At 57.3% G+C, this 24,595-nt stretch overlaps 1 protein-coding gene across 1 annotated transcript in view; it reads left to right on the top strand.

Annotated features, from left to right (window-relative positions):
- The first annotated feature begins 5,380 nt into the window (after positions 1–5,380).
- The window catches only part of EMID1 (EMI domain containing 1), a 63,841-nt gene continuing 44,626 nt past the window's right edge, over positions 5,381–24,595 (top strand). Inside the window, exons 1-3 of the mRNA XM_067550263.1 lie at positions 5,381–5,444; positions 5,617–6,028; positions 23,477–23,590. Coding sequence (XP_067406364.1) covers positions 5,910–6,028; positions 23,477–23,590 — 233 coding nt within the window. The 5' untranslated portion in view covers positions 5,381–5,444; positions 5,617–5,909. The remainder of the gene's footprint in view (positions 5,445–5,616; positions 6,029–23,476; positions 23,591–24,595) is intronic.

The following is a 24,595-nucleotide window of genomic DNA, read 5'->3' as shown; positions in this document are numbered from 1 at the left end:
CCTATGCTCTGGGTATCCCAAAGCCTCTGACTGCGCCATGCTGGGGCTGGATCACTAGATAATTGCCCTGGTCTGTTCACCCCTTCTGACGCAGCTAGCAGACGACAAGATACTGGGCAAGACAGACCATGGCCTCACCCAGTATGGCCATTCTTACGTTGTTTTATAAATGCTGCACTGAAGAAGGAGCACCCAGTTGCGCACACACAAAACAGGAGAAGACTGCCTAGGAAGGAGCTCTGTGAAAAGAGATGTGCAGGTCATAGTGGGTCACAAGCTAAATATGAGTCAACAGTGCAACACTGCTGCAGACATCATTGTGGGCTGTATAACGGGTGTTGTAAGCAAGACCCAGGAAGTAATTCGTCCGCTCTGCTCTGTGCTGATCAGGCCTCACTGGAGTGTTGTGTCCAGCGCTGGGCGCCACTTCAGGAAAGCTGTGGACAAACTGGAGAAAGTCCAGAGAAGAGCAACAAAAATAATGAAAGGTCTAGAAAAGATGATCTATCAGGGAAGATTGAAAACCAGGGTTTGTTTAGTCTGGAGAAGAGAAGACAAGACTGAGCGGGGACATGACAGTTTTCAAGTACATAAAAGTTTGCTACAAGGAGGAGGGAGAAAAATTGTTCTCGTTAACCTCTGAGGAGAGGACAAGAAGCAATGAGCTTACATTGCAGCAAGGGGGATTTAGGTTGGACATTAGGAAAAACTTCCTAACTGTCAGGGTGGTTACGCACTGAAATAAATTGCCTAGGGAGGTTGTGGGTCTCTGTCATTGGAGGTTTTTAAAAGCAGGTTAGACAGACACCTGTCAGGAAGGGTCTAGATAATGCTTAGTCCTGTCTTGAGTGCAGGGGACTGGACTCGATGCCTTGTAAGGTCCCTTCCTTACCCTGCTATGATTCTATTTTCACCTGCCAGGGGTCAGATCCTCTTTGGATTTTTAATGCCACTTGAAATGGATGCTTTTCTGATTGTCATTACACTTTATTTCTGTTGTGGCGGCGTGACAGAGCAGGATGCATTTGGATCCAGTTATGAATGTCGCATTGTATCATGTGCTGCATGCATCTCAATTGGCCTGGCCTGGCCTGCCTCACAGACAACTGTCCTGCCTGGGAAGGGCTCGGTACCTTGCAAAAGGCCCATCCCAGGGAAGCCATCAAGCCAGGAGACTGGAGCCTTTGCTGTAGTATGAATGTCAACTGCTGGCCCAGCCCATGGACCAATGGGTTTCCAACCATGGTGCCCGCAGTGCGGAGAGCACAAGATCCCCATCACCCCACGTAAGGAAGACTTGAGGAAGGTGAGAGCAGGCGGGATGCTGCCCAGCCTGGGATGCTGACATTCCTCGGAGGGCTGAGATCAGACGTGGTTAGGGGCGTCTCCGGACGTCTCTTTCCAAAGCTCTGCATTCCAAGTGCTTTCAGAGTAATGTTGCTGTGGCCCTTCGCTAAGCGTGTGGGCCTTGCTTTCCTGCCGCGTTGTCTCTGAAGGGATTTAACTAGCAACGGGGAGGTAGTGCCCCCAGCCGAGGTGGAGTTCTGAGGGATTGGGGGGTCTCTGACACTGATTTCAGGGTCTAGGGCAGCTGGGCAGTAGTGGGATGAGTGTCGGACCAGAAGACGGAGCCTGGGAGTGTGCTAGGAACAGTGACTCCTGACCTAATGGCTTGGAAGCGCATGGGACCCAGCGACTGTGTCCACTCCCACCAGACTGGGGACTGTACAGAGTGGTCCAGCTGGCACCCAGAGACAGCCCCTGCTCCAGAAAGCTGGCAATCTATACGACCCGTTTCTGCAGACACTGGCCAACAACTCCCAGGCCTGTGGGAATCGTTGTGCTCTGCCTGGCCGAAGTAGAAATGCCCCATTCTCCCCACATGCCTTAGGCTGGTTCCTGATTCTGGGGTACTGCTGCTCTTTAGGGATACATCTACAGGGCAAAGAAGAACCCCTGGCTGGCCCATGCCAGCCGGCTCAGGCTGCAGAGCTGTCTCACTGCTGGGTAGATTTCCAGGCTCGGGCAGGGTCCTAGAGTCTGGGCTCCAGCCCAGCTTGGACATCTACATAGCAGTGAGACAGCCCCACAGGCCTGCCACGGGCTTTTCTTTGAATCATAGAATCATAGAATATTAGAGTTGGAAGGGACCTCAGGAGGTCATCTAGTCCAACCCCCTGCTCAAAGCAGGACTAACCTCAGCTATATCATCCCAACCAGGGCTTTGACAAGCCTCACCTTAAAAACCTCTAAGGATGGAGATTCCACCACCTCCCTAGGTAACCCATTCCAGTGCTTCACCACCCTCCTAGTAAAAAACTTTTTCCTAATGTCCAACTTAGACCTCCCGCCCTGCAACTTGAGACCGTTGCTCCTTGTTCGGTCATCTGCCACCACCGAGAACAGCCTAGCCCCATCCTCCCTGGAACCCCCTTTCAGGTAGTTAAAGGCTGCTATCAAATCCCCCCTCACTCTTCTCTTTTGCAGACTAAACAAGTCCAGTTCCCTCAGCCTCTCCTCATAAGTCCTGTGCTCCAGCCCCCTAATCATTTTGGTTGCCCTCCGCTGGACTCTCTCCAACTTGTCCACATCCTTTTTGTAGTGGGGGGCCCAAAACTGGACACAATATTCTAAATGTGGCCTCACCAGTGCAGAATAGAGGGGAATAATCACTTCCCGTGACCTGCTGGCAATGCCCCTCCTAATGCAGCCCAATATGCCATTAGCCTTCTTGACAACCAGGGCACACTGCTGACTCATCTCCAGCTTTTTATCCACCGTTACCCCCAGGTCCTTTTCTGCAGAGCTGCTGCCTAGCCCGTCAGACCCCAGTCTGTAGCTGTGCATGGGATTCTTCCTTCCTAAGTGGAGGACTCTGCACTTGTCCTTGTTGAACTTCATTAGATTTCTTTTGGCCCAATCCTCCAGTTTGTTTGCTGTGTAGACAGACCCTAGGAAAAAGCACAGGCATCATTTGACTTCTATATTTGGGGGGCAGCTCTAGTCAGGCCAACGGGGCTGTGTGTGCAGGGGCCAATTCCGTGCATGCCTGATGCTTGCAGTTTGGGAGGTAACTCGCCCCCCCCCCACTCCTCCCCAATTATGCCCACGCATGAAAGATTTTGCCAGCACTCCTTGGAGTGAGCATTTGGAGGAGCTGTGAGCCAGGGAGCAGCAGCAGCAGAACCATTGCAGAGATACCGCTCCCTGGAGGGCAGGGTTCCGGTCTAGAGGCTGGTAGCCCTGTACACAGGCTGAGACTGGGGCAGAGAGCAGGGGCTGGAACAGTGCGTACAGCAGGGGTGCTGAGAGCCACTGAACCAAACTGCAAACCCAGCATATGATGGAAACCACTTCACGCCCCCCGCACTCCTCGTTCCAGCACCTATGGCAGAGAGATGATCTCGGGTGGAGGTTGACTCCATGAGCGCTAGCCGTGTCCCCACTGTCCGGGAAGGCCCCTCGCTTGTTTCTCTCCCTTTGATTCCGCTGCTCACAGAATTGGAGCTGGCCAAGTCTCCGAATGGAAACAAGGCAGTTTCCCCTTTGCAGCATGCACGGTGGATTTGCCATGAAAGCACAAAACTGGGGGGCTGAGCAAATATGGAAAGCAAGCACGAGTCAACTGCAAACCCAGTTAAAGCTGCTCAGACTTACCCCTGGGTCCGTTTACCCGGCGGCACCTGTTTGCTGCCACGTTTCTTTCAGTCCATCCTTCAGTCTTTGAGTCTGTTGTGGATGGTGCAATAGAAGTAGATCGTCTTCGCTTTCGCTGATTGCTGACCATGTTTGTGTGTGAACTGGCACTAAGGGCAATGTAACCCATCCGAAGCCGGTGCCGCTGACCCTGCGTGGCCCATCTCCCCTCCCTGCCATGGCAGCTGGGTGGGTCTGCGCTGAGGATTTTGCAGTAGGAGAAGCCAGGAAGAGAGAAAGCAAGAGCCTGATTGTGTTAAACCCAAGCCACCAAGCTCAGGTCACATCTGGGGCTAGGGCTACCCTACAGCTGAAATCGACATGATTTATGTCACTCAGCGTCCGGGATGTGAATTAGCCACAGCCCGGAGAGACAGAGCGGACACCGATTTAAGCGCCGGTGTGGACAAGGCCTGGAATAGTTAAGCCAAGGGGACAGCTCTCTCCCTGCACCTTAGAGTGGTTACACTAGAGAATGGTGCAGCAGCAGCTCTTGTGTGTGGCCATGGCCTGGGTCTGCAGTGCTCTGGAGTCTAGTGCTGTTTGCATGGGGTGGGGGTAGGGGTGGTTTGGAGCATGCTGGAGGTGGGGGGCGGGGCAGAAGGCTGAAATGTGAATGTGGGTCTGGATTTGGGGATGTGTGGATCTGGAGCCAGCCCCAGTGTTGAAGAGAGTTTGGATCAGGGGAGTTTTGATCCAGGTTCTTCCTCACCTACAGTAACAGCAAAGGGAGCAGCACAGAAAATGGCTGGCTTGAGATTATTCTTGAAGGATAAAGATCTCCTTGTTCCCCGTGAGCTGACAGCAGAGAATGGAGAGCAGAATCAAAGGGGCTCAGACTGGCCAGAAAGGCCCCTCCGCACACATGCACCCTCCCCTTCTAACGTCCGCGGACCCAGATAACCTGCTCTCCCACCAGTGACCGCCCCAAGACCCGGCCCTCGAGCTCACACAGCCCCTCCAGCCCAACCTCTGCTCCTCTGCCTTTGGCTGGTTTTACAAGGGCCACCTCAGGAAGCTGCTTTTCCTGGGCTCCAAATTCCCAGCAGCAAACTTGCCAGATTCAAGGAGTTTCCTGGGGAAGGGAAAGAAAAGGAAAAAAGGCCTCAGGCCAAACAGGCGTTTGAAAACCAAAGGCCTGGAGCTGCTCATTCATTCCCGTGGAGTCCCTCCTGATTTACACCAGCCAGACCCCAGCTGGCGTCAGTCCGAGGATGGCCATCAAAGTCAGTGCAGCAACAGGGAGCGACCCGGGCTGGGGATTTAGCCCTTCCCCTTTCAAAGGTCAGCAGCTGGTTCCTGTTGGGCCTGTCTCCTTTACACCGATGTAAATCAGGAATAACCCTACGGCAGCCAGCTATGTCAGAGGAGACGTGGACCCTTTCGAGCAATCCCAGGAAGTGGCTCTCCATGGGGGGCTGGCTCTGGGAAGCAGAAAGAAGTGAGCTGTGTATGAGCTAAGTGGCTTCCCCGCCCCTCACTGAATATGAAATCAGTCCACGTCTTGAACATGAAGGAGAGAAGGGGGTGGAAGGAGGAGAGAGCGACGCTCCTCTTTTGAAAAGCCTCTGGGATTGTTTGGGTTCCTTAATCCAGTCGAAAGAAGGGGCAGGACTTTGAGCTTTTCCCTTTGCCAAACATCCCCGCGCTGAGTAAGAGCAACGCTGGGCAGAGAGCGAGAGGAGGAAACGCTGCCTTGCAACATCCCGCCGCTGGCTGTGCCGGAGGAAGCTGCAGAGGGCTGGAAGGTGAGAGACGCTGGTGCTCCCTTTCTGTGGCCCATCTCTTCCCCTGCCAGTTTACAGAGCAGGGGGGCAATCTAGTTCCTCTCTGCTCATCCTGACGTCTCCCTTCCCTGGAGCTCCCAGCCAAGTTAATGCAGAGAGCAACTTAACTCCAGTTATTATTTGTGTTTTGCAGGCCGGGCCCGGAGGATTGTCAGCGCTGCTCTGAGTTCTCCTCTCACCCTGAAAACCCAGCCTCCTCCTCTGTGATCTTGGCTAACCCTGGGCTTTCTTCTGACCGTACCAGGCACCAGACCACTAAGCTTCTCGCGAGTCCCTTTTGCAAAGGGGGCTTCTCTCTTTTGTCAATGAGAGATCCTTGAGCGTGGGTCCTTCACAGGAGGAGGGGGAGCGAGGGAGCCCGTTGGGGGAGCGGACAAGTTACAGAGGAATCAAGGGCTCTGTGGAAAGCTCTGGCCCACGGACGTGATGAGCACGCAGCGGCCCAGCTGGATGAGCTGCCTGCCAGCTGCGCTGTGGTTGTGCTGCCTGCTACCAGAGGGAAGCTGCACCTGGAGCCTGGCAGGACTGCAGTACGCCAACCGAAGGTAAAGCGCAGACATGCATGTCTTGGCGGAGCAAGGCCCGGGGCTTCCTGAGCCTGTGCACATCCGGGCTGCTCTAGTGGGTAGGGTACTGGGCTGGGTCTCGGGAGACCCGGCTTCTGTTCGTGGCTCTGCTGCCGGGTGCCTGAGCCCCTCTGCAGGACAACTCCTTTGTACAATGTCCGGAGAGCTGCCGAGGCAAGGTGCCGTGTAAATGCTGCTGGTCCTCACCGTTCTGCAGCGAACCAGCGGGGGGCATGGCCCAAGGGTGCCTGTGAAAATGCCACAGAGAGGAACAGTAACGGGAAGCAACCTGATTTGTGAGTGTCTCTTGAGAGCAGCAGGGGAGCGGGAGCTGGGCTTACTGGCTCCGGTGCAGCTCCGCTCATCCCAGCTGGTCTCTGCAGAGAGGCCCAGGAGGCTGCAGGTGTCTGGGGGCTGAGGCTGCTGTCTGATGTCTTTGTGCTGTGGACAGGGCAGGGCTGTAACCCCGAACTCCAGTCAGTGGGGAGCTGTCACTGGGGCCAGGGGAATGCTGAAGGAGCAGCTGGTTCTGAGACACATCCAGCTTTTGTAGTGTTTAGGGGAAGCGTTTTGCTCTGAAAATCTCTCCAGCACCAGATCCATGGGGTCTTCCCATTCCAGCTGGGTCGGGGGCACCTTGAGCAGAAATATTCTCACTTCCCCTCCCGTCCCAGGCAGACCCCGAAGCACAGAGCAGTGCAAACCTTGGGAAAGATCCCAAGTTCGAGGCAGCTTTTCCCAGACCCGCTGATCAGCTCGGCACACGGTGGGCCGGGTGCAGGGCAGCTTCGGCTTATTCCACGCAGGAGTGAGGATTGCACAGCACCCGGGTCAGAGAAGCAACCCTCAACTCCAATTCCAAACTTCTGTGCAATCGGAGGGTTCAGATCTGGGCTTTGGCTTGGCCCTTCACCGGGAGTCTGTGATTCCGCTGACTGTTCAGCAGCAGGGTGGTAGGGAACCTTACTCCACCCTGCCCTTAGCCCCAGCAGAGAGCTGGCCCTGGGACCCCCCCGGCCCACTGGGACCTGGCGGAGTCCTGTTGCTGCCTTGACTGAACAATGCTGATGCGGGAGTGAAGCAGGACTCCGGGTCTCTGCTGCGAACATCTGCAGAGAAAATTGGGCTGGGGGTAAGCAGCTCCCACCTGCCCCAGTCTGCAGATGTTTTCCCAGCCCGGCCAGAGGCCAGGAAGCAGTGGGGAGTGACCAAATAGGCTACAGGTGCTGTCTGCCACTGACGTGTGGGGGAAGGAAATGCAGTGGGTTTCCCGCGTGTGTGGGACCAGCAATGAGTGACGTCCCTCGCTAGTGATGGGCTGTGCTCTGGCTGCTTGGTTTGGGAAATGGCCGGGTTGGAAATTCGGCCGCGCTCGCCGCGGGGCATCGCTGTCACAGTGAGCTGTGCCGTAGCAACCCCCCGGAGATACACCCCAGAATGCAGATCCGCGCGAAAGCCTCCCAGTATCTGTAGGGAAACACCTGCCCCCAGGCCTACTGTGGGGTCTCCAGACTTAGATCTACGCTGCCTCCCCGCCCGCCTCTTTGCTGGCTGCCTTTGCCACGTCCCACGGAGCGGGGCCTGCCCTCTGGCCCCCTCCCACTCCAGCAGTGCAGCCCCTGCACCCTGGGAAGTTCTCCCCACAGCTGCCTCTCACGGATCTATTTAGGGCTGCCCTGTTTAGCTTTTCCACAGTGGATGTTTATTTTTCTGGTCCATGAGTTTGCCATGGCAGGGCCTCCCTGCCCCCTCCCTGCTGGGCTTCGAAGCTGTTAACAGGATCCGAGCGAGAGCCCTCCCAAACGCTGCCTCACTCTCCCCGTGGGACCCACAAGCCTGGCTCGCTTGCAGGTTTCCTGTGTAGTGATTAACCCCTTACGCCTAACAGCTGGGCCAAGGAGCCAGTGTGCAGAGGGGGCAGCACTGCCTGGCTAGTGCAGGGGGTCTCACACTTGTTTGGCTGGGACCCCTTTGAAAGTATTTCAGGCTGTGACAACCCCCCAAAAAGAGAGACGCGCCCCCCGTGCCATGGCACCCTTACTGCTGTGCTGCTGCTGGGGGCGCCGCTGCCTTCAGAGCTGGGCACCGGGCCCGCAGCCACTGCTCTCTGGCCACCCAGCTCTGCAGGGCTCAGGCTGACGGCCACGGGCAGCTCATGCACCACCAGCTCTGGCCCCGCCCCTTCTGCTTGAAGCCCCGCCCCTTCCACCCACTCTCTTGTCACTCACAGCCCTGCCGGAGCACCCCTGGCACTTGCCCCAGCACTGCCCTAGCCCACCCTGGTGCCCCCACCCAGACACCAGCCCATCCCCCCGTCCCTACTGCCAGAGTGCCCAGCGCCAGTGCTGGCTGAGCCCCTCCCCAGGCTGGCCAGTCTGTCCCAGCCCCGAAGCGCCGCCGTCCCGCGCCGCACGCCAGTGCAGGCCCACCCAAGCGCTGGCCTGTCCCGCCCCCCGGCTGGCCACTGCCCCCACTGCCGCAGGCCAGGCCGGGCTGTCCTGCCCCAACAGCGCAATGCCGACTCGCCCCAGCCCTCGAGCGACCCCAGCCCAGCCCACCACCCCACTGCCCGGGGCTTCCCGAGCCAGTGCACTTGTGTGGACAGTGCTACGCTGGCAGGAGCCGCTCTCCCGCTGACACAGCTACCGGGGTTATTGTGTCGGTGCTGGAGCTCTCTTCCATCGACATCATGGGCTGCACAAGTGCTTGTGCTGGCAAAACTTATGCCGCTCGGGGTGTTTTTTTTCACATCCCTCGGCGACATAAGTGCTAGTGTAGACGAGGCCTGGCGGCAGCAGAATTACGAGTGTAGGTTCCCAGGCTGGCGTTTGGAGGTGTTGTGCAAGGCTCATGCTGAGGCAGCTGAGCTGTCCTGATGGATGGTAGACACAGGTGTTACCAACCCGCCCAAACCCCCCCTCCTCAGCAGAAACTCCGAGATGGGCCGGGTCAGGGGAGACCCCGGAAGACAGCGCGCATTCCCCGGTGCCAGGGCTGCGTTACGAGCAGGACAGGCTGTGTCAGGCTTTCTGCGGTGCTCCGAGAGGCTCCAGCTGGAGTGGCTGTGCGTGGGGAATGGCTGGCGGGGCGGGAATCTGATTCTGCCAGACTCCCAGCCCTGGGGCCCTCTCACTGATCTTCAGACCCTTCCCCGAGGCCTGGGCCTCTCTCGGGAACGGCTCAGAGCTGCCTGCTCCTCAGAAGGGACTGGCGCTCTTGTGTCCCCTGAAGCGGGAGGGGCTGCGAGGCTGCCCTTATTGCCAGGGACCCTCTGCCCACTGCTGCAGCAGGCGGGATGTGGATGACTTTGGCCCTCTCCCTTTAGCACTGTGCCCTCTGGTGAGGTACCGGTGCCAGCTGTGCTGCTGGCTCCCCTGGCATAGACTGGCCCTGCCCTTCTGTATCTTCTACCCCATTGTTCCCTGGTCACCCGGACTTTGTAAATGCTGGCTGGGGATAGACTTTCCATCCTCTCTCTTCTCTTCCCTGCACTGACCCCGCTTGGCCAGGACCCAAGGTGATCTTCCTGTCAAACTGCACTCTCCCTGGGTGGTCTGCCTTCTGCCCCAGGGCCCGCTGTCGTTCTACTATGGCCGGCACGCCTAGGGGCCGTGCTAGCCCCTGTACAAACCGCTGGCGAGATGTACGCCCTGCCCTGAAGTGGCCAGTCAGTCTAACCAGAGGAGGGGGCAGATGAAGGGTGGGTGGGGAATCAGACATACAGAGGGGCAGTGACTCGCCGTAGGCCACCTCTTGTATGTCTCTTTCAGGCCTTTTGCCCTGACTTAGTTGGGAAATTAGTTGGGGAAGTGGACTGGACTGAAGAACTCGTGGATCTAAAGGTGGAGGAGGCCTGGAATTACTTCAAGTCAAAGTTGCAGGAAATATCTGAAACTGCATCCCAAGGAAGGGGAAAAAATTCATAGGCAAGAGTTGTAGACCAAGCTGGATGAGTAAGCATCTCGGACAGGTGATTAAGAGAAAGCAGAAAGGCTACAAGGAGTGGAAGATGGGAGGGAGCAGCAAAGAAAGCACCTCTTGGAGGTCAGAACATGTAGAGAGAAAGTGAGAAAGGCCAAAAGCCAAGTAGAATGGGACCTTGCAAACCAATAGTGAAAGGTTCTGTAGCCTGTGTGACAGGGTTAGACCTGATGGCTACAGGAGAGTAGTAGAGGGGGGTCTATATTAGCCCCAGAATGAACAAATCCCTGTTCCCTGGGTGATCCAGCTGGGGCCACTCTGGGGCAATTAGGCCAATTAAGCCAGCTGAGGCTAATCAAGGAGCTTGCCCCAGCAGTTAAAAGCCGTCCTGTCAGGCAGACAGGGGTAGCTGGAAGGGAGTTAAGAGAAGGAGCGGAGCGGCTACAGGACTTGGAGCAACCACTGCCACCTTATACAACCCCAAAGGTACCAGAGACGAGGGGGGGTACCTGTCTGGCTACGGCCAGGGACCCAAGGCCCAAGGACTTGACAAAGCCCTGGTTGGGATGATATAGCTGAGGTTAGTCCTGCTTTGAGCAGGGGGTTGGACTAGATGACCTCCTGAGGTCCCTTCCAACTCTAATATTCTATGATTCTATGATTCTAAGGCACAGGCCTGAGGGAGAACCCCTCCCCACCCAGTTCCAGGAAGCGGACGGCGAGCAGTGGGGCCAAAGAGAGGCGACCCAGGGAAGGGAGTAAGTCACGGACTTTTGAAGACTACTCCACACAGGGTCCCTGGGTCAGGGCCCGGGGCAGAGGGCGGGACCGCCCCCTCCCCCCCCCCCCCCCCTCCCACCCAGGCACGCCGTAGTCATAGCCGAAGAGGGCACAGTACCCATGAGAGGGCTAAACTAGCTGCCCGCACCACACCATATAAATAGGAAGAAATCCAAGAAAGAAGAAGTGGGGCCGCTAAGCACTGAGGATGGGGTGGAGGTTGAGTATAATCTAGGCATGGCCGAATATCTAAACAAATACTTTGCCTCTGTTATTAATGAGACTAATGATGATCTTGGGGATAGTGGTAGAGTGGCTAATGGGAATGAGGATATGGAAGTAGAATTACCGCATCCGAGGAAGAAGCCAAAATCGAACAGCTTCATAGGACTAAATCGGATAATCTCCATCCAAAAATATTAAAGGAGCTAGCAGATGAAATTGCAAGCCCATTAGCAAGGATTTTTAATGAATCTGTAAACTCAGGGGCTGTAAACTCAGGGCTGTACCATGTCACTGGAGAATGGCTAACATAGTTCCTATTTTTAGAAAGGGGAAAAAAAGTGATCCAGGTAACTACAGGCCTGTTAGTTTGACCTCAGTAGTATGCAAGTGGAGTTCCTCAGGATCGGCCTTGGGACCAATCTTATTTAACCCTTCCTTTTCATTACTGACCTTGGCACAAAACGTGGGAATGTGCTAATAATGTTTGCGGATGACACAGAGTTGGGAGGTGTTGCCAGTACCGAGAAGGATGGATCTGGATGACCCCTGAAAACTGGAGTAATAGAAATAGGATGAAATGTAACAGTGGAAAGGGCAAGGTCCTGCATTTAGGGTCTAATAACAAGAATTTCTGCTATAAGCTGGGGATGCAGCAGTTGGAAGTGACAGAGGAGGAGAAGGACCTGGGTGTATCGGTTGATCACAGGATGACTATGAGCCGCCAATGTGATGTGGCCATGAAAAAAGCTAATACGGTCCTAGAATGCATCAGATGAGGTATTTCCAGTAGAGCTAGGGAGGTGTTAGTACCGTTATACAAGGCGCTGGTGAGATCTCATCTGGAACACTGTCTGCAGTTCTGGTCCCCCATGTTTAAGAAAGATGAATTCAAACTGGAACAGGTGCAGAGAAGGGCTACTAGGATGATCCGCGGAATGGAAAACCTGCGTTATGAGAGGAGACTCAAAGAGCTTGGCTTGTTTAGCCTAACCAAAAGAAGGCTGAGGGGAGATCTGTTGCTCTCTATAAATACATCAGAGGGATAAATACCAGGACGGAAGAGGAGTTATTTAAGTACAGCACCAATGTGGACACAAGAACTAATGGATATAAACTGGCCATCAGGAAGTTTACACTTGAAAGTAGATGCAGGTTTCTAACCATCGGGGAAGTGAAGTTCTGGAACAGCCTCCCAAGGGGAGCAGTGGGGGCAAAAAACCTAGCTGGCTTCAAGACTGAGCTTGACAAGTTTATGGAGGGGATGGTCTGATGGGGCAGCCTAGTTTGGCAATTGGCTGATCTTTGACTAATAGCAGTAAATATGCCCAGCGGCCTGTGCAGGGATGTTAGATGGTTACTTCTAGTTACTACCCAGAATTCTTTCTGGGTGTCTGGCTGGTGAGTCTTGCCCACATACTCAGGGTTTAGATGATTGCCATATTTGGGGTCGAGAAGGAATTTTCCCCCAGGGCAGATTGGCAAAGGCCCTCTGGGGGGTTTTGCGCCTTCCTCTGCAGCATGGGCACGGCTCACTTGCTGGTGGATTCTCTGTACTTTAAAGTCTTTAAACCATGATTTGAGGACTGCAGTAACTCAAACAGAGGTCAGGGTCTGTCACAGGAGTGGATGGGGGAGGTTCTGTGGCCTGCGTTGTGCAGGAGGTCAGACTAGATCATCATATTGGTCCCTTCTGACCTTACAGTCTGAGACTTCACTGCTGTTACATCCAGGATGGATTTGGCCCCTACCCTCTGGAATATCACCCCTCTCTGATCCTTTCAGTCCTCCACAAACTGCCCACCGCTTCCCAGACAACGATCTCCCTTCCCCCACTTTTTCCCTTGGCAATTCCCCTAATTTAAAAGTATGCGATGCCACTCCCCCCAGCACCAATTCTTTATCGTCTTCAAAAGGCCTTGTCCTCAGAGAGCAGACGGGCATCTCCCAGGTCACAAAGCAGCATGATTAATCATCCGCCCCAGTGCGCCCCATCCTCCTGCCGGTCCCCGATCAGCTCTGCTTGGCCTTACTTACTATTGGCTCCAGCTGGTTGGAAATTGGCATTTCCATCCCTGGGAAACTCTGGACTGATTTTTTTTGTTCCTGGTTGGAATGAAATTTCCCAGGCAGGTGATCCCAAAGCCTCTCTGGGACCTTTGAAGAGTTTCCTTTTGATACAAAGGTGCCTTCCAATAATGTCGATTCATGTCACTTTGACTTTGGTATGCAATACAAACGATGCAATATCTTACCGCTGATAAATACAATCGATGGAAACGTGTAATGACAAGAAGTATTTAAATATAAGAGCAGTCAAAAGGAATTGCATTGCAATGAGACAACTGAAGCCAAATGTTTCTACCTTATGAAAATAAAACGGGCATCATCAAAACGAGACAGTTGAACAATTTGTTTCAACTTTCGCGTCTCAAAAATGTCGTCAGAACTGACACGTTCCTGTCAAACTTTGATTTGCACAAAACTGCTTTTGTCAAAGGAAACCTCTCCTGATGGGTGTTTCTGGGCCAGCTCCAATATCTACATGGTGATAGCTCTCCGGGTCTGTCAGGTGCGGGGCTTCGTGCTGGGTGCTCTGCAAATATGCATCAATATGCATATTCCCTGAAGAGTCTTGTGTGGCTTCCATGATTGATAGCTGGGCATGGGGGGGTGGGTGCAGGTGGGCATGGCTGGAGATAGGCCTGGGTGTAGTCGGGCATGGGGCATGGGTGCAGGTGGCCATGGGACTTGGATCTAATGGGCATGAGAGAAGAGTGCAAGCAGGCAGGATGCAGGGCAGCCTGGGCCATGGATGTAGGTGGGCATGAGCACAGGCAGCCTGAGGTGGGGGTGGGCATGATGGGGGTGCTCCGCTCTCAGCAGAGCTGTGCAGTGGCGGCCATGGCAGGCTGAAGAGAGGTGCGGGGCGTGGCAGGGCCGGGGAGGCCAGCAGACAGTACACGCCACATGGGGGCAGGGGCAGGGCAGAAGTAGGAGTCCAGGCCAGCACACTAGGCACCAGAGGCTGGGCCGATCGGGGCACTGGGAGAATGACCAGGAGTTCAGGCTGTGCCGGGCTGGCCGCAGGCACCCTGGGCTTCTCCCTAGTGGAGTCGTGGCCCCTCTCTGTGCTGCAGTCGCGTGTGCTCCTTCCCTGTCTGCATAGCCTGGGCTCCCCAGCGCCGGGCCCCACACTGGCTCATTCACCAGCCGGGGGAAGGAGGCTGGCTACAGCCCTGGGCACACCCTAGCCTGGCTCAGCGAACCCGGAACCTGCCCTGCACTGGCCAGAGCCCTGGGGTGCCGGAGCTTTGGTGGGCAGCCCGTCACTCCCGGGGGTTGCTGGCTGTGCACAGCACTTTGGGTGCTGAGCTGTGACAAATCTGGACCCAACTGTGATGTGAGCCCCTGAAACCCTGGCCCTGTGGGCAGACGCAGGCTCACTGAACCAGAGGCAGCCTCAGCACTCAGTCTGCCCTCCAAGCCTCCTAGTTCAGCCCCAGGGGGCACTGCTGGGAGGGGATGGGAGCTCCCAGTTGTCCCTGTGCTTGGCTCTCCTGCAGGAGCTGTTGCAAGTGCTGGAGGAGCTACGCTGATATCACTGTCAGCCAGCAGGAGTCGCTGTGGGCGCTGGCTCCCAAGACCTCTCCCAGCACAGCAGTGGCGACTGTTAGGAAGAGCGTGGGAGCGCCAGCTGGTGGGAGTGCTGCCAGGCTGGGGGGTGCTGCCAGGAGGGGGAGGGGGCGCTGCCAGCTGCAGCCACTTAGCGGATTTGTGCCGGAGCCGTGGTTTGCAATAGATTGAACCCCAGCGAGAGCATGAGTGGGACAAGTGGCACCATGCCCCCAGCGTGGGCGCGGGAGCCAGTGTGCCAGCGTCTTTGTTCCACTTGGCCCATGGGCCTGGCGTCTGCTCCCTCCCTTTGTGGGAAGCCGTGATGGGAGGAATCCCTGCCAGGGCCCTGCGGCTGCCCACGTGCTGACTTCTGACATTCCAGCGCCCAGCTGGGAACCTGCCCTCCCTGGCCACAGAGACGGCTCCTAAAGCCAGACACACCCAGGCCCTACCTTGCCTCCGGGGCTTTGCTGGGCAGAGAGAGGCACGGCTGGTGGCTGGGGTGGGGCCTGCCATCCGGGTGCAGGGGCTCTGCTGCTGTGAGCGCCCAGTCTCCCACTTGGAGAGCGAAGGGAGGCGTCACATAAAGGAGTCTTTGTGGAGGGACGGGAGGAGGGGGGCGAGGGGGCCCTGGCCCCACTCCAGGAGGGACAAGAGGCCAAACTGACAGCAGCTCTGGCCGGGAATGCGTGAGGAATGTGAGAGCCGGGAGTGGGAGGGAAAGACCTCATGGCCTTTGCCACAGCCACCCCACTCCATGGCCAAGCCCAGCATCGGGGCTGGGCTGGGCACCTGCCCCAGGTACCTGGGCCCCACACAGAGCCCTGGCGCCCCTCCCATGCCACAGCCCCTCGGCCCCAGCTGGGGGGAGGAAGGGAGCCCAGCGCCAAAGTGTCCATTTAGCGGCACCTCCGCTCAGCCCACCCAGACGGGACCACTGGGCCCAGCTGGCGCTGACTCCCAGAGACTAGCCCCCAGGCCGGATTGGGGCCAGCGCCCTGGGAGAGTGACAGGAACCCCGGAGCAAGGGTCTCAATGCTCTGACCTCATCCCCCATGGCTCTGGAGCAAGGGGCTGGGTGCTTTGACCCCCGCCATGGCTCCCAGCTTGGTGCTCTGATTCTCTCCCCCCACAGCCCCAGAACAAGGGGATCTGTGCTCTGACCCCCCCTCAATCCCCAAGCAAGGGGCTGGGCGCTCTGAGCTCCTACCGTCTCTCTGCCGCTGGAGCTGGCTGTTCAGTGGGCATGGCTGGGAGGCAGATTTGAGCCCATGTGTACAGGCGAAGGGCTCTGTCTCCCCATGTCCTGTCTCCCACCCGCTGAGCCCACTGGCAGGAGAGGCGAGTGGGGGACAGTCTGGTGCCGCCTTAGGGAAAGGCTTCAGTACTGAGGAGCGGAGGAGCCAGCCCCTTTCCAGGCTCCCGCGTGGCTAGCCCCCAGCATCCCTTGGGGAGACGCAAGCTGGGAAGAGGTTTGAGGGAGGGTGGCCGTGCCTCCCACCTCCTCAGCTTCCTTGAAGGCGCAGGAGCTTCCTTGGCTGCTTTCAAAACGAAATGTGAGAAACCCTGCTGAGAGGCATGGTCTGGGTCTGCACAGCACCATCCGCACCAGTGCAGGGGGCCTGTGCGCCGCAGTGCTTGCCTCAGCCAGCAGGAGATGCTGTGAAGCCTTGTGCAGGGGTTGCTCTGCGATATCCCAGACCCTGCCTCGCCCAGCAGGAGCTGCTGTTGCAAATGGTGCAGGAGCTTTAGCTCTGCGGTGCTCCAGGACTCTTCCAGAAGGACTTGCCCTCCTGCGTAACCCAGCGGTCGCCCTCTGTTTCCGACCCACAGAGGACATGGGACTTACAGCCCGAGCGCAGAGGCCTCGCTGTCTAGCTCACTGTGTAGCGGTGTCGGCCAGCGTAGCCGCTGTTGTGGGAGTTAGCTAGTTACTGCCCCCGCAGCTTTTCTCCAGCATGGGGCGCTCTTGGGGAGGGTGCAGAGAGCTGTCGGGGCAGGGTACAGTCACTGCAGGGGTGGCTGGGTCTGCCCGGCCTGGCTCCCTGGGCTCCGTGTGGCTGCGTTTTGCCCTGGAGCGGGTGAGCTCTATGAGGCTCTGTCTGTCGAGTGAGGGACAGCTGTTCTCTCTGGCTTTCCCCCTCGTTTTCTCCATGGCCCGTTGTGGGCGGGAGGGCGGCCAGGGCCAGTCCCTGGGCGTGTGAGGGATCCTGGTCCCCGTGCACTCTGGGCTGGGTGGCTCCGTCTCTGTGCTGAGCTCAGCGCCCAGGGTTTTCCTCCCTTCTAACGTGTGGGTTTGATCCCTCGCCATTCTGGCTCTGTGCTGCACTTTGCTCATCGTGGGCTCCCGGCTCCGGCTGGGGACCAGGCCGCGCCTGGGATCCGCTCTGCAGTGGCGATGGCCATTCCTCTCGCTGCTGCAGGCTCCAGCAGGGCTGAACTGGCCCCCCCAGCAGCATCTGGAGCCAGTCTGAACTGGGCTTTTCTTTCACCTCCGCTGCTGAGTCACCCCAGCCAGGCTCCTGCAGCCGCACGCAGGCTGCACGGCGCGCCCAGCACTTCTGCCATCTCGCCGGGGCCCTGCGGGCACAGGCCACCCTAGCGTGGCGTGACCCAGGCAGACGCAAGAGTCAGCACAGCGCTGCCCCTCTGGCCCTGCCCGCCCCAGCTGCAGCGGGAGGTCCGCACTGGCTGGCGGCGCATGCGTTTTGAAGGAGGAAGCTGCACTGCTCCGGTGCTGTGGACAGCGGGCGCTCTGCATGCAGAAAGCAGCTGTTCTGCTGCCGTGTGCACAGAGCAGCAAGGCGTGGGCACGGCACGGGCCCCCCGGCTTCTACTACCAATAATCCCGGTTGTCACGGTGGTGCTAGGGGCTGTCCAAGATGGGGGCCCCACGGCATTCACATACCATGGGTCTCTGGCACCCAGGGACCAAAACCACATTTGCGGCCCCTGCCTCTTGCCCTCTTCCCCCCTTTCAGGGCAGGAGGGGGTCCTGGTGCTGTCCCCCAGCTGCCCTGGGAAGGGGGGGTCTGTATCTGTGGGGGAGCATGAGGCCTGGGATGTAAATGCAGGCTTGGCTTCACCACCTCCCCACCCCTCCCGCCTGCCTGCACTTACCCACCACATGGTGCCTGCCTCCCCTGCTCCAACCCGGCACTGGCTCAGACGCCCCCAGCCTCCTGCGCCCCCCGCTCGTCATAAAGGACTGGCCCCGGCACCCCATACTACCCTCCGCTCCAGCCCAGTGCCGGCTCGGGGAGGGGGGGACCCTTCACGATGTGTGTGGGGGGGTGCAGGAGCGGGAGCAGCCTAGCCTCAGCCTCCTGAGCCCCCTCCCCCCCCCCCACCCGTTATGAAGGGCCGGCCCGGTGCCCTCCCACAGGATGGTGCCCAGGGTCCTGGCCCCCTGCCTCCCCCCTTGGTACGCCACTGCCCCACGGTGCCATGCTCTGCACAAACAGAGGATTAGCCAGCCTCTGCCCCAAAGAGCTGCCGATGTGGACGGACGGACAGACAGACAGACAGACAGAGGAGGGAAGGGACAGAACACAGACGTAGAGTGGACAAGGAGGCTATAGGCAGGCTGCGCCCGAGGGGCAGGTGACCAGGGCGATTTAGAAAGTGGTTGTAGCGGCGAGGAGAGAAGCGCTGTAACAATGGTGCCTTCTGGTTCCACTGCCATGGAGCCGGACTGCCAGCTGCTGCAGATCAGCGGCGCGCCATTGCCGCCCCAGCAGCTGGAGAAGTGCGGGGGGGGGGACCAGTATTGTGACAACCTTTGTTCAACGAGAGGCTGGATTCATCACCTCTTGTTGTCTTCGAAGCCAGGCCGGCTGACTTGCTGTGTGATGTGCTGCAGCCAACACAAGTTCTGGGGCCCAGTGCCGCAGTAACTGAATGCGCATGGACCACAGCGTCTAATGGTCTTTTCTGGCTGTAGAACCCATGAATCTATGTGCCGCAGCCGTCAAAAAAAGCAAAGAAAGGCTTGGATGCGTGTGGGCAGGGCTTGGGGAATAGCAAGGAAAGTATACGAGTGCCACTCTGCACATCAGGGGACTGTCCCCAGCTGGGATATCGGGTGCAGGGCTGGTCATTCTGCCGTAGGACAGAGAAGGTAAATCAATGTCTTCTGTCGCCCCGACTCATGAAATACAAGAGCAAAGGGACATTCAATGAGATTGAAAGACAGCAATTTAAACCTGCCACACGGAGGTACACAGTGCACGGTTAGCCTGTGGAACTCACTGCCACAGGAAAACGTTGAAGGCAAGAGCGGAGCAGGATTCAAAAAAGGAGTGATGAAAGTGCAGCCCATAGACCAAATGCAATCAGCAGAGCAGGCTGAGACAAAGCAATGGCTGATGGGACTTGCCCACGCGTTGCCGCAAAGGTAAGGGTGCAGTCTGCTCTATTCTGTGCAACGCAGTTGTGTCCCAAGAGCTCCCAGCAAGCTGCTGGCCCAGCCTTCAGGTGCCGTTTGACATTGGCTTAACCTTTCCTCACAGGGCTGAGGTTGTGAATGTCCATTTATAAGGAAGATCTTGTAGTTAAGGCCGGCCTAGCAATCACTGTGAGTTCTGTTCCTAACGCAAGCCACTTCCCCCCACTGCGCCTCAGTTTCCCCTTCCTAAAATGGAGTTGATCAGTACAGGGCTTGGAAGCAGGGTTATCTCCTCTTACAGTGTTATCCTTTTGCCTTGTAACATTTGGTGTTTCCCTTTAAACGCCAGCACCTAGTCATGTGACCAGGTGGGACTCTCAGCTTCTTTTTTTTTTTTTTAAACCAATCAATTTCTAGCCCTCATGGTTGTGGGGGGGAGCTTGTGACTGTGGCCTGAGCACAGCCTGCAGGCTCAGAAAGCAGGCGGCAAAGAATAAGGATCCAGCATTTGTTTATTTGAAATGTTCTGAATTTTAAGCCAAGCTCATGATTTTTGGACGGGTGGCGCTGGCAATGCTGAACGATGCTCAGGATTCTGCCTGCATGCAAGGAAATGACCCACCCTTCGCTGGCCAGGCCAGGGCTCAATAATGCTCGCGAAGGCCTTGGAGATGCTCAGATGGAAGGTGGGTTATTATTTGTTGCTCTCCTTCGATCACTCCAGTCTGTCCGGGTCTCTTTGTAAACAGGGCTCCTGTTTGCAGGGGTGCTGTCTAGAGCCCTGCATGGGACTCTTGGAAATCCCGCCTGCTATTAGAGCAGTGGGTCCGGTGGGACCCGCAGGATCCCGGTCCTGCTGCAGGGCGCTTGTGCTGCCTTTACTGCCTGCTCTGCTCCCTCTGATTTCAGTCTGCTCAGAGCAAGGCTCTGCCGTGCGGAGTCAGTAGGCAGCAGTGTGCAGAAGGAACCAGCACTCTGACCACCCCTCCTCCCTCCTGCTATGGGGGGAGAGGAGGAGCTGCCTCTGGTGCCAGAGTCCTGAGTTCCCGCAGTGCCTCTGCCCCTGGTTCCTAGGCCAGGTGTCTCCGTAATGGCGTTAGCCTGGGGAAATTCCTCATGTGCACTGGAGCTCACAGCACCACCTCCCTGGGGCGTGTGCTCCAGGCCAGCGCAGCTCACTGAGAGCCCAGCTCTCCTGTCTTCCTAGCAGGGCCCCTGCCAGCCTGCTCTGCTCCCAGGGTGCTTCATCCTGCACGGATAGCAACACCTAGTCCTCATGGAGCACTTCACAGCGGAGGTCGGTGTCCTTACCCCCATCTCACAGAGAGAGAAACTGAGGCTCAGGAGGGCAGTGCCTTTCCCTGAGGGCAGCCAGCAAAGCAGTAGCAGAGCTGAGAATTTTGTGTAGGCTGGTGCCCTATCCAGTAGGCAGCACTGCCTCCCCTGCCTCACTGAAGCCAAGAGGCGCCCGACAGCTGCACAGCAGCTCTCAGGAGGTAGCCCCAGCATGGTCTTGTGAAGGGAGGTTGGCTACCCACCGCCCCTGCCTCTCCAGGGCCCCCAAGTAGTCCCTCCGTCGAAAGGGCCAGCCACTGGGTACACACAGTCCCCATAGGGGCCAATGGGAGGCAAACCGAGAAATGTGGGGCTGGAAGGGACCTTGGGAGGTTGCCAGGTCCAGCGCCCTGCGCTGAGTCAGGACCAGGTAAGCCTAGACCAGCCCTGGCAGGTTTGTCCAGCCTGTCCTTAACCCTCCTCCAGTGACGGGTGTCCCCAGCTCCCTGGGGGCCTGGCCCAGAGCTGAACTCCTTGCGTGAGGAAGTTGTTCCTACCTCTCCTTTCCTGCAAACTACCCAATTCCTCCGTCTCCGGCCCCGGGGCCTGGTGAGCAATTGCTTGCTGGCCTGCTTGGGGCCGGAGTGGCAGGCAGGCGGGGCAGAGTCTCTCTTGGGGGCGGTCACTGCAAAGGGCAGAGCGGGGCTGGTGCCGTGGGTGAGCACTGCAGGAATGCCGGGGCCAGATCCTGAGCGGTGTCACTCTACAGTCCCACTGATGTAGCTCCATGGACTACAAGGGATGACTCCAACTTTGCACCAATGGCTGTGAGGTCAGAATCTGGCCCCCCAGCTCGAGCTCCGGGCGAGGCTCTCTCTGCCCTAAGAGGCCCCATGGGAGGGAGGAAGGTCTAAAACCAGCCCCCCAAACTGTGCCTGTGGCTCCTGTTCCCTGGCTGCCGGTGGCAGTGCGCTGCTGAGTGCTTGGCAGGAGAAGTGCTAGTCACATCACCCAGGGGGTCTCTAACCCCTGTTCAGGGGTGTGTAACCCTGGAGGGCTGCACCGTGGCAGATCTCAGCGTGGGGGGACTTTCCCGTCTTGTGCCTTCTCCAGAACGTTTCATTGACTCTCCGGGGTCCCTTTTAGAGCTTTTCCAGGATCTTTCCTTTCCTGGAGTTTGGACACCCCCTTAAAACCGGGGCAGGGAGGGACTGTGGATGTTTGTGTGCGGGGGCCTGGCCAGCCCTGACGGCGTGAGCTCTCCTGGCGTGGGTGGTGTCAGTGGCAGGCTGCAGGCTGCTTTCTGGCGAGTGGAGAACGTTGCAGCCCAGTGAGCTGATGTCACGTGGGGGCCTGGTAACCAGCTGCCAGCACCGGGGCACACACGACTCCAGCAGCAGCAATGCTCACATAGGTACCTTCTGTGACCCTGGCATGGCCTGATGGGTTACTGACTCCCTGAGAGCATCCCAGCTCAGGCAGCTTCCCCTTTAGCTCGAGCCAGAGAGGCTCATGCTTTTAAAGGCAGAGTTCCGTCTGGGATCAGTCCCTGGAAACTATCCCCGCAGTGGCCCTCATGCTGCTGTAAGGATCAGCGGGCCTGCGAAGAGCAGTGGGCCATCTAATCCAGTGATCATTGGCAGGTGCTTTAAAAAGCAAGCAGACAAAGCACCATGTGCTTAGGGATACCGGGCAGATGGGGGGCTCAGGAGCTTGGGAACTGGTTCCGGGACCTGATGGGGATCAGGATGCTGCTGTGGGATTGGCTGGATTGGAAGCAGCAGACGGAGTGTTTTACTTCTGGAGAGGGTGGTCATTGCTATGGTGCCTCCTGTGCAATGAGTTGCAGAGTTCTCAGTCCTGTTCCCAGCAAGGCAGCAGCCTCCATCACAGAAACCCCAGCACTGTTCTGATCTCTCAGTTCTTCGTCCACACCCAGCACTGTGATATCCACATGTGACATTACCCAGGCAGGGACAATCTGGACGGTCGAATAGCTGTGTGCCCCCAGCTGTCCAGTTGGGTGCCTTTTACACTGCTTCACTGAGAACAACCGTTCCTGGCCTGTTCACACACAGCCACCAGCTTGTAAAATCACTAGGAGCGCTTCTAGCCAGCCACTCCTGAATTACATTGCTGAGCGACTCCAGCAATTCCCAGTCCCAGCCTTGTCCCCAGAACTGTGGGTCTTGTACTGCCCAGCTCTTTCCTTCTGGACAATGCAAGCTCATGGAAAGTCCCTCGTTTCATTAATAGAAAATGAGAGGCAAAAATCTTGTTTTCCCAAATGAAGTTTTCAATCCAAAGACGGCCTGGTTTAGATAAAACAAGTTTATTAACTACAGACAGAGAGGTTTTAAGTGACGGTGAGTAATGAGGCATAAAAGTCAGAAATGGTTACAAAGAAATAAAAGGTAAAACACAAACTAATGCCTAACTTAACAAGCGAAGTGAATTTAAAGCAAAAAGATTTCTCTCACCATGCGCTTATGGCAGTCCGGCTGGATTTCCGTCTTTCAAACGCTGTTGATGCCATGAGCAGAGATCAGGGGAGAGAGGTGACCTTTTGTATCTTTTCCTCCTCTGGGAGGCTCATTTCCAGCTGGGGCTCAGGAAACGGCCGGTCTGCGTGATGGGAACTTCCAGCTGTTTCTTTGCCACCGTGTACATTTCTCACTGTCGCCCAAGTAACCAGGTGCCGGTCCATCGGTTTACACTGACTCCTGGCTGAAGTGCGGGAGCCTTTTGTCTCTGAGGAACCGGTTTGTGCCTCGTCACGGGGGCTCTGCGTGTCCGTGAGGGGTCGGGAGCCCCTGCTTGCCCAGTGTGGGGTTGATGTACCCCGTCCCACAGTTGTCATGACTCTCAGCTGAGCCAGCCAAACACAGGCAGGGACTCCCGCTCTCAGCAGGGCAGAGCAAACAAACAGTCTGTAGCCCGTGGCCTCTAGGTGGGGCAACCAATCACAAACAGGGCTTGGGCCTGGAGACCCAGCCCAGTCCTTGGGGGATGTGGCATTTGCTCTGAGCCGACAGGGCGGTGCATCCAAAGGGGAGCTGGTTTAAGCAGCTGGGCCCAGCCTGGGATCTCTGTGACTGGCCAGGCCCTGCAGGGGTCTCGGTGCTCACTGGACACCAACACATTGGCCCAGCATCCAGTGCCGGTAGGGCTAGCGTAGGGCAGGAGCAGGGTGTGATGATGCAGCCCGTGTTGGTCTCTTTCAGGAACTGGTGCTCGTACATGGTCACCAGGACGGTGTCATGCCATGTCCACAATGGTACCTTCCTACAGAGGGTGCTCCAGGGCTGCCGCTGGCCTGGGGGCTGCAACGGAGGCAGGTGAGAGGGACTCTGCTGTGTCTTTAAACTTCCCCTCCCCTGCCTGTGCAGGGCCATGGCTCAAGGGTCCAGAGCTCACGCTGCAAGGGGAGAGGCTTTGCTTCCCCCAAGCTCCTCACACACTCGAATTGCTGGGCCCTGTAGCAGCACGCAGGCTGCTTCTGGCACCAAGACGCTGCTGGCGGGGCAGCCACACCCTGCTGCTTTGTAACGGTCCCTCCACCTTCTCCTTTCCCGGGTCGTGCGGCAGGACTACGGCCAACATCCCTGCTAGCCCCAGGGCCAAGAGGGAGATCCTGGAGATGGCTGGAGATCAGCTAGCTCTGCTCCCCCGGCACCTCCTCCCTGTGCCTTTCGATCAGGCCTCAGCTGATGGGCTAATTATTTTTTAGCTCAGCCACATGTGATCCTGATGCGCTAATTACATTTTATGCCCCATCCAGGCCTCTCTGGGGAAGCTAGAGTGATCAGGGTGCAGGCTGTAACAGCTGAGCCTGCACTCTGTCCCAGGCCCTCATGTTACCAGTAGGGTCCAGGGATTAAGCTGTTGTGCCCATCCAGTGCTGGGTTCCTCCCACTGCCCCAGCCCAGAGGGACCAGAGGGACCAGTGCTCCTGGGGCTGCTAGGTCACTCAGCTTCCGTTTTCACTAAGACTTGGGATCCATCCACACACGCGGATGGGATCCAGCCTACAGCCGGCCGTGGCACCCCTTCACCATCGATCCTGGATCTTTCCACACCAGCCCCCAGCTGGGACCATCTCATCGGGTGTGGGTAGTGTGGCTTCCCCAGTTATTCCTGCCCCACGTTGCTCCTACACCATGATTTTAGCAGGGCCAGGAAAGAACCCCCTCCCTTCACGTGCAATGCAGGAGGGGGGCGGCAGGGGGTAAACTTCCACCCGTCTGAAGCATCAGGCTGGGTCCTGCCGGAGGTGGGATATCCACCTGGGCTGATCTGTAGCGACAGGCTCCTGGGGTGTCAAATGTCCGGGATGCTGGCGC

This window comes from Emydura macquarii, unplaced genomic scaffold (assembly GCF_026122565.2).
Source record: "Emydura macquarii macquarii isolate MOO-44397 ecotype Brisbane River unplaced genomic scaffold, CSIRO-AGI_Emac_v2 contig_1254, whole genome shotgun sequence".
Lineage (NCBI taxonomy): Eukaryota > Metazoa > Chordata > Testudines > Chelidae > Emydura > Emydura macquarii.
The sequence above is the reverse complement of the archived record's forward strand: the minus strand, read 5'-3'. Positions and strand labels throughout refer to the sequence as shown.